Source organism: Cynoglossus semilaevis, chromosome 19 (genome assembly GCF_000523025.1).
Source record: "Cynoglossus semilaevis isolate Cse_v1.0 chromosome 19, Cse_v1.0, whole genome shotgun sequence".
Taxonomy (NCBI): domain Eukaryota; kingdom Metazoa; phylum Chordata; class Actinopteri; order Pleuronectiformes; family Cynoglossidae; genus Cynoglossus; species Cynoglossus semilaevis.
In genome coordinates this window covers 17561866-17571149 of record NC_024325.1, presented here as the reverse complement: position 1 = coordinate 17571149, position 9284 = coordinate 17561866, and the positions used below count along the sequence as shown (strand labels likewise).

General features: G+C 45.0%; 1 protein-coding gene across 1 annotated transcript in view; it reads left to right on the top strand.

Moving 5' to 3' along the window:
- The window catches only part of pygma (phosphorylase, glycogen, muscle A), an 11813-nt gene extending 2602 nt beyond the window's left edge, over positions 1 to 9211 (top strand). Inside the window, exons 2-20 of the mRNA XM_017041873.2 lie at positions 299 to 400; positions 497 to 575; positions 661 to 764; positions 941 to 1072; positions 1393 to 1504; positions 1593 to 1675; positions 2547 to 2690; positions 2920 to 3012; positions 3144 to 3290; positions 5005 to 5168; positions 5374 to 5488; positions 5599 to 5700; positions 6594 to 6741; positions 6808 to 6866; positions 7155 to 7296; positions 7572 to 7779; positions 8028 to 8162; positions 8426 to 8492; positions 8713 to 9211. Coding sequence (XP_016897362.1) covers positions 299 to 400; positions 497 to 575; positions 661 to 764; positions 941 to 1072; positions 1393 to 1504; positions 1593 to 1675; positions 2547 to 2690; positions 2920 to 3012; positions 3144 to 3290; positions 5005 to 5168; positions 5374 to 5488; positions 5599 to 5700; positions 6594 to 6741; positions 6808 to 6866; positions 7155 to 7296; positions 7572 to 7779; positions 8028 to 8162; positions 8426 to 8492; positions 8713 to 8862 — 2286 coding nt within the window. The 3' untranslated portion in view covers positions 8863 to 9211. The remainder of the gene's footprint in view (positions 1 to 298; positions 401 to 496; positions 576 to 660; positions 765 to 940; positions 1073 to 1392; positions 1505 to 1592; positions 1676 to 2546; positions 2691 to 2919; positions 3013 to 3143; positions 3291 to 5004; positions 5169 to 5373; positions 5489 to 5598; positions 5701 to 6593; positions 6742 to 6807; positions 6867 to 7154; positions 7297 to 7571; positions 7780 to 8027; positions 8163 to 8425; positions 8493 to 8712) is intronic.
- Positions 9212 to 9284: the final 73 nt, after the last annotated feature.

Below are 9284 nucleotides of genomic sequence, written 5' to 3'. Positions count from 1 at the left end.
CTGCTGCTGTTGTTACTGCTGCTGTTACTGCTGTTGTTATTGCTGTTGTTGTTACTGTTGTTACTCCTGCTGCTGAAGCTGAAGCTGCTGCTGCTGTTACTGCTGTTGTTACTGTTGTTGTTACTGTTGTTACTCCTGCTGCTGAAGCTGCTGCTGTTACTGTTACTGCTGTTACTGTTACTGCTGCTGTTGTTGTACAGTTTCAACCCCGTGAAACACATAAAAAAAGCAACAACACTTGTTTATAAAAGACTTCTTGGCGGCCCACTCAGTTAGGTATTGATTATCTCCTCCACAGCGTGTGTACTACATCTCCCTTGAGTTCTACATGGGCCGCACCCTGCAGAACACCATGGTGAACCTGGCCCTGGAGAACGCCTGTGACGAGGCCATGTATCAGGTAAAAAAAAAACAACAAAAAAAAATCTCATTTACTGCCTGGACATAAACAGGGACGGCTCTCTGACCCACTGTGACTCACCGCCGCTCCCTGCAGGTGGGTCTGGACATGGAGGAGCTGGAGGACATGGAGGAAGACGCCGGTCTGGGGAACGGCGGTCTGGGCCGTCTGGCCGGTGAGCAGCTTCAGAGGATTTTAATTTTGTTTTTTGTATAAACTCCACTGGTGTTTTTTTCTCACCAGTTATTTCTGGTCCTCAGCCTGTTTCCTGGACTCCATGGCTTCTCTGGGCCTGGCTGCCTACGGCTACGGCATCCGCTACGAGTTCGGCATCTTCAATCAGAAGATTGTCAACGGCTGGCAGGTTAGTAACGTCAGCTCGCAGGTATGTCGCTGTCTGTCCTTTGTCGCAGTAATGACCTGATATTTCTCTGCCTTCCTGACTGCTGAGAGCCTCCACACACACACCGTGTCGTCACTCCCCGCCTCCCCCCCCCCCCTCAGCAACTGTCCTTGATATAAATTTATGTCATTATCCAGGTGGAGGAGGCTGACGATTGGCTGCGCTATGGCAACCCCTGGGAGAAGGCCCGTCCAGAGTACATGCGTCCTGTGCAGTTCTACGGCAGGACTGAGCATCACCCTGATGGAGTCAAGTGGGTCGACACCCAGGTACGGGATTTTAAAGAGAACCAGTGCAGGAAAAAAAGATAGGATTTGAATTTTAATAGGTTCCTAATCAGGGGCTGTTGTTGTTTAACATCAACCACTTTGAACTTTGACCTTCTTCAAACTATGTCCGTGACTCAAAATCCAAAAAAAAGGGTTTGGACTCGATGTTAACTCAGAGTTCACTTCACTGAGTCTGAATTCAAACCCGTGGACTTGGACTTGTTGTTAGGTTTATAGGGACTTAGTTCAGTGACTTTTTCTGGTGACTTGACCCGTGACCCGACCTTTGACCACGTCCCACTGTGTCACCGTATGGACAGGTGGTCCTGGCTCTGCCGTACGACACTCCTGTTCCGGGCTACAGAAACAACGTGGTCAACACCATGAGACTGTGGTCGGCGAAGGCTCCCTGCGAGTTCAACCTCAAAGACTGTGAGTGTTTTCTTCGTTTTACTGCGTTAGCTCTAAAATAAATAAAAAATAAACAGATATTGATGAAGTTCTCTCTCCTCCCCGACAGTCAACGTTGGCGGCTACATCCAGGCCGTGCTGGACAGAAACTTGGCTGAGAACATCTCCCGTGTGCTGTATCCCAACGACAACGTAAGAACCTGAGACTAAACCAGCCGTTAATCCAGCAGCACTGCATTCTGGGTATTCATGCCCATGTTAACCTGGATTAGAGGCGGCAGGTTAAGACGCGGACCTTTGGTCTGTAAGAACGGGCTTATCTCCACTCCACTCACAGATGGATTTCCATAAATTGGACATCAACTAGAGTCCTTTGTCATCGTCCGCCGTCGTCTCCACGGGTTCTTTTAGTCTTTTCCCCTGAAGCTGTCTGTTACATTCTGCACTTAGACCCGGGCCGCTCAGCACCGGCTCCCTGAAGGCTGAAGAAGAAGGATTTGGGAGATAACCATCTAGCTGCAGATATAACTCATGTCAGCCGTGGTAATTTATGTCTGTGCCAGAGAGAGCAGAATCTGCGGTGAAGCAGACGTTCCACAAAAGACCGCAGGATTGTTCTGTCACAATTCACCAGCAGAAATGTGTGCTGTCAAACCATTAAACCACAATGAATCTGATCTGTCACCGAGTTGCTGTGCATTAATCACTCTATCGCGATTAATCGTGACGGTAATTAACTGAAAAAAAAAAAACAAAACAAAAACTCACCATAGTTTGAGAACCACTGATTTGGTGTTTGTTCAAACACTTAGCCGTAACAACTGCCTCTCTGCTACCGCCTGTGGTTACGAAGCGTTGGTGCACATTTACCCACATTAGCATAAGAGCATACAATTATAAATGGATGTTTGCTGTTGTGCTAAAATGTCCATAAGTACATGGTGATTATACTGCAGCTGTGCTGGAACAGGGTTTGTTTAATGAAGTTTGAAGAAAAAAAACAAAAACCCACTGCCTGCAGAGAGAATGAGACAAATGTGTGTTTTTGTTTCTTTACCCTCAGTTCTTTGAAGGGAAGGAGCTCCGTCTGAAGCAGGAATACTTTGTAGTGTCTGCCACCCTGCAAGACATCATCCGCCGTTTCAAGGTCTCCAAGTTTGGCTCCAGGGAGGTTGTTCGCACCGACTTCAACAAACTGCCTGAAAAGGTAAAGTGAAAACTTGACAAAATGCTTTCTGTCAGCGGGGAATAAAAGATTTCCCGGCGTCTCTCTGCTCTGAGTCCTGGTTAAATTGACTCTGTCAGTGCGTGGAGCCCGTAGTGAAAAGGTAAACGCCGTGGACGGGATCCGATTGGGATCCTGGGATTATTACGATACCGTACCGTTGATGGATTGTTCGTTAATGAGCTTCCGTCGTCTCCGCCTCCTCCTCCAGGTGGCCATCCAGCTGAATGACACCCACCCGGCCATGGCCATTCCCGAGCTGATGAGGGTCCTGGTGGACGAGGAGAAGCTGACATGGGATAATGTGAGGAATAATCAACGTTATATTTTTAATCTTCTATGATTTTTCTGTTTTTTTTTAATTATTTTAATTTAGTGTTTCTCTGTAGTTAAACCTGAAGAGCGTGTAATTATGTCCTCCTGTCTGTTGTCCAGGCCTGGGACATCTGTGTCCGCACCTGCGCCTACACCAACCACACCGTCCTCCCCGAGGCCCTGGAACGTTGGCCCGTGGACCTGTTCGCACATCTGCTCCCACGGCACCTGGAAATTGTCTATGAAATCAACCGTCGCCACCTAGAGGTTAGTGCTGCTCATTACCACATAATTAATTGTCGATGATGTCATATATCACAGCGTCTGGTCTTTTATTGTTTTACTCATTTCTCAATTTAAATTAAAGTAAAATTTTACTAATTTTTTTATTCTGATTCTATTCTATTTTTCTTTCCTGTTACATGCTAATAAAAAGTAATTAAAGAGTGTAGCAAACAAAACAAAAAAAAACTCACTCATGATTTTTTTTCCTCACCTCTTTTTGTTCAGAGAGTTGCTGCTCGTTACCCTGGCGACCACGACCGTCTCCGTCGTATGTCCCTGATCGAGGAAGGCGGACAGAAGAGGATCAACATGGCCCACCTGTGCATCGTGGGCTCCCCCCAAAAAAAAAACAAAACAAAAACTCACCATAGTTTGAGAACCACTGATTTGGTGTTTGTTCAAACACTTAGCCATAACAACTGCCTCTCTGCTACCGCCTGTGGTTACGAAGCGTTGGTGCACATTTACCCACATTAGCATAAGAGCATACAATTATAAATGGATGTTTGCTGTTGTGCTAAAATGTCCATAAGTACATGGTGATTATACTGCAGCTGTGCTGGAACAGGGTTTGTTTAATGAAGTTTGAAGAAAAAAAACAAAAACCCGCTGCCTGCAGAGAGAATGAGACAAATGTGTGTTTTTGTTTCTTTACCCTCAGTTCTTTGAAGGGAAGGAGCTCCGTCTGAAGCAGGAATACTTTGTAGTGTCTGCCACCCTGCAAGACATCATCCGCCGTTTCAAGGTCTCCAAGTTTGGCTCCAGGGAGGTTGTTCGCACCGACTTCAACAAACTGCCTGAAAAGGTAAAGTGAAAACTTGACAAAATGCTTTCTGTCAGCGGGGAATAAAAGATTTCCCGGCGTCTCTCTGCTCTGAGTCCTGGTTAAATTGACTCTGTCAGTGCGTGGAGCCCGTAGTGAAAAGGTAAACGCCGTGGACGGGATCCGATTGGGATCCTGGGATTATTACGATACCGTACCGTTGATGGATTGTTCGTTAATGAGCTTCCGTCGTCTCCGCCTCCTCCTCCAGGTGGCCATCCAGCTGAATGACACCCACCCGGCCATGGCCATTCCCGAGCTGATGAGGGTCCTGGTGGACGAGGAGAAGCTGACATGGGATAATGTGAGGAATAATCAACGTTATATTTTTAATCTTCTATGATTTTTCTGTTTTTTTTTAATTATTTTAATTTAGTTATATTTTTAATCTTCTATGATTTTTCTTTTAATTATTTTAATTTAGCGTTTCTCTGTAGTTAAACCTGAAGAGCGTGTAATTATGTCCTCCTGTCTGTTGTCCAGGCCTGGGACATCTGTGTCCGCACCTGCGCCTACACCAACCACACCGTCCTCCCCGAGGCCCTGGAACGTTGGCCCGTGGACCTGTTCGCACATCTGCTCCCACGGCACCTGGAAATTGTCTATGAAATCAACCGTCGCCACCTAGAGGTTAGTGCTGCTCATTACCACATAATTAATTGTCGATGATGTCATATATCACAGCGTCTGGTCTTTTATTGTTTTACTCATTTCTCAATTTTAATTAAAGTAAAATTTTACTATTTTTTTTATTCTGATTCTATTCTATTTTTCTTTCCTGTTACATGCTAATAAAAAGTAATTAAAGAGTGTAGCAAACAAAACAAAAAAAAACTCACTCATGATTTTTTTTCCTCACCTCTTTTTGTTCAGAGAGTTGCTGCTCGTTACCCTGGCGACCACGACCGTCTCCGTCGTATGTCCCTGATCGAGGAAGGCGGACAGAAGAGGATCAACATGGCCCACCTGTGCATCGTGGGCTCCCACGCCGTTAACGGCGTGGCCCAGATTCACTCCGACATCCTCACAGCCACCATGTATGTCCATAAATGATTCCATCGCTCACGTTCCTGTAGCTCTCCGTGGTGCTGAATCCTAATTAACTGCAGGGCCGCGGCGCCTGCCTGTGTGTGTGTGTGATTTCATCTATTGTGTGATCCATCTACTTAATTCCACGAAGCCTCTGTGGTGTCAGGGGCAGCGCGGTGTCCTGATGTATGCTCTGCTCCACTCTGCCTCCAGCTTCAAGGACTTCTTTGAAATGGAGCCTCATAAGTTCCAGAACAAGACCAATGGCATTACTCCCCGCCGCTGGCTGGTCATGTGCAACCCGGGACTGGCTGAGGTCATCGCAGAGGTCAGCTGCAGCTCTGTGAACACAGCCACAACATACTTATGATAAATTATGACTTAAAAACGCTGCAGGTTATTTTGATTTTTTTTTTAATGTATTTTATTTCTAATTAGAGAATTGGTGAGGACTTCATCCGTGACCTGGATCAGCTGAAGCGTCTCCGCAACTTTGTCAACGACGAGGCTTTTATCCGCGATGTTGCCAAAGTCAAACAGGTGAAGAAGAGTCAACATTTGTTTTCTCTTGACCGTGATATGAACGGTTGAACAAACGGTGAACAACCATCAGTCAATCCACAATAATCACATCTAATCTGTTACTCTATCAGTCTGGACTGATGTCACCGAGGTCACGTCTGGTCCTGATTAGAGGAAAATGTCAGATAAAACAGGACATAATTTGCAGTTGATTAGAGGAAAATGTCAGATAAAACACAACAGGACGTAATTTGCAAAAATACTGACTAATTACAGTACGATTTTAATATGTGTAGTAATGTGTTATTTACTGTAATATTTGATATTTACAGTAACATTAACATCAGAATCTGTAGAAAATTAAAAACAAAAAAAATCACTTTCTCTATGTTGCTAACAGGAGCAACTATTTTTAAATAACTAAATGTCAGAGTCTGCCCCTGGTATTGGCAACATTAGCCTAAGCCCAAGGCGCCATCTGCTGGAAAGCTTATAGCATAAGCCATTTCATAAAAGAAAAAAAAAAAACAATAGGTGGCGCCAAACTAAAAAAACGTCTCCTGTCATGAAACAAGATATTTAATCTCAAGAGAGAAGTGCTCTTTTATTAGGAACAATATGGCTTTAGTGTTTTATACAAACTACACAGTATTAGAGGTAAATGTTTCTCCTTTTTCCAACATGATGTAAGATGTTGATCTGGAGAATATTTGTCTGTGTTTTTAATTGCTGACATAACAATTAACACTTATTTTCATTTAAGTAAATTTCAGTTTGTGTAGCACAGAGCACAGAGCACCCAATACTCTTTGGTGCTGTACACCTCCAGTACAACCACTTCTTCTGTTCTCCATTTTTTTAAGCTGCACAGACTGATGTAAAAATGAAATATGTAACTGAACCTCCGGCAGGAAAACAAGATGAAGTTCGCCGTGCACTTGGAGGAGCACTACAAGGTGAAGATCAACCCCAACTCCATGTTCGACATCCAGGTCAAGAGGATCCACGAGTACAAGAGGCAGCTGCTCAACTGCCTGCACATCATCACCTACTACAACCGTAAGACTCAGACACAGACACAGACACAGACCAGTCAGTGACTTAACCTGTGGACGTCTCCTTCAGGCATCAAGAAGGAGCCCAACAAGCAGTGGACCCCGAGGACAATCATGATTGGAGGAAAGGTTTGTGGTTTCTGTTTGTTCTTCCTGCAAATGTGGAGGTGACCAATAATCTGTCATTTCTATTTATTTTTTATTTTTTATCATTAAAAAAATTGTGGGCATGAAGAGGCAAATGTGGAGGTGACCAATAATCTGTAATTTCTATTTATTTTTTATCATAAAAAAATTTGTGGGCATGAAGTGGACACCGACCGGCAGTTTGAGAACCCTGATAAAAAGTTGCTATAAAAAAAGTCACCAAAACTGACTTAATTTTAAAAACTACTGTTTCTCTGACTCCCTCTGCAGGCCGCCCCTGGTTACCACACCGCTAAGATGATCATCCGTCTGATCACGGCCATCGGTGAGATGGTCAACAACGATGCCGTGGTTGGAGATCGTCTGAAGGTCATCTTCCTGGAGAACTACAGGGTCACACTGGCAGAGAAAGGTCAGTCACCAAACTCTGTCTGTTTTACCACCAATAAAGTGCAGTTCAAAGGTCGTGGGGGGGGTGAAACTCTTCACTAAACACCCATAGGAGGAGGGGCAACAGGAAGTGTTGACTTCTTCTTCGTTTGTCGGCCTGATCTGAATAATAAACATTTAGAGTCAGAAGATTCTCTGAGTCTTCTCTGGTTTTTCAAAGACACAAATGAAAACCTCGGTGCATCGACATCCCAGACTCCAGGACTCTCTGTTGTTGTTGTTGTTTTTCTTCCGCAGCCGTCCCTGCAGCGGACCTGTCAGAGCAGATCTCCACGGCCGGAACTGAAGCCTCTGGCACTGGAAACATGAAGTTCATGCTGAACGGCGCCCTGACCATCGGTACCATGGACGGAGCCAACGTCGAGATGGCCGAGGAGGCCGGCGAGGATAACCTTTTCATCTTTGGCATGAGGGTGGATGACGTGGACGCAGTCGACCAGAAAGGGTGAGGCGGGGGAGACAGAACCCCTGTCCTTCAGTGAGGACAACTCACATACGTTTGTTGTATTTCTGGAGCTTTCCTGCACAGACTCAGACTTCTCTTAGTTAAAGGCGCGGCCCAGGGGATTCTGCGGGTACTGCAGGCTCCGACTGTTCTTTGTGAATGAGCTGGTTTCCATGGAAACAAGCTTCTGTTATTCTTCCCCCTTTCTTCCCTGAGTGTGTTTTTTATTTATATCTGGTCCTGCTTAGTTACCACGCCGAGGCGTACTACAACCGTCTGCCGGAGCTCAAACAGGCCATCGACCAGATCGCCACGGGCTTCTTCTGCCCAAAGCAGCCTGACCTGTTTAAAGAGATCGTCAACATGCTGATGCATCATGACAGGTAAAGGCAAATCGACCATCAGCGGCACGAGGCACACACACACACACACACACACAAATATGTATCTGCAGTAACTTGTACTGTGGGACAGAAAAGAAAAGAAAAACAGAAATCAGACTTCTGCACACACACACATACACATATACTGGTTTTAGGGTTTTGTGAGGTTGTTCTTTCGGACTAATCCTAATCCTCATTCCATTGAATCAGTTGTCTGCGTGTTGTTGTTGTTTTCATACATCTGTTGAGTTTCTGCTCCACAGATTTAAAGTCTTTGCAGACTATGAAGACTATATCAAATGTCAGGAGAAAGTCAATGCTCTTTATAAGGTGAGTCCAGTTATTAATTATTGATAAGAATTAATTACAGATGACGAGTTCTCGGGGGCATCGTTAATACGTGTGTAATATATGTCAAAGTATAAGGACTTTATTTCAGTGAACATCAGGATTCTGTTGTTGTTTACAACATTAAAATAAAATGCACAACAATCTTCACCGACGTGTCAGTGTCTCACACACTCACCCTATGACCTCACCCCTCCACCAGAACCCCAAGGAATGGACCAAGAAGGTGATCTACAACATCGCCGGATCCGGAAAGTTCTCCAGCGACCGCACCATCGCCCAGTACGCCCGTGAGATCTGGGGCATGGAGCCCACGCTGGAGAAACTCCCCGCCCCCGACGACATGCACTAAAGTGCCTCCAGGACAGTCAACGAACGACCCCCCCCATTCCCCTCTGACAAGTACCACTTCACAGGGCAGTCTCTGCTCAGAATGACCCCCCCCCCACAGACCCTGCCTCCACCTGTGGTAACTGCCCTCCGTTCTCTGCCACGGACTGGAACATTTTATACTTTTTAACGTTCACATCCTCATCCATCTGTACTTGTTACTGTGGATGAAGGGTCTCTGTGGGGGGGTGGGGAGGGGGCAATTGGTTAATTTATTGGTGATAATGTTTTTTGTTAAAAATAAATATATAAATAATCTCAAAGATTTTCCACTCAGAAACTATTCTGGAATAAAGAAAATCTTGAATAAACATTTTGTTTTTCTTCTTTTTTTTTATTCACATATTTTAATTTCTGGTGGGAATTAATGAATAAATGGGGTAC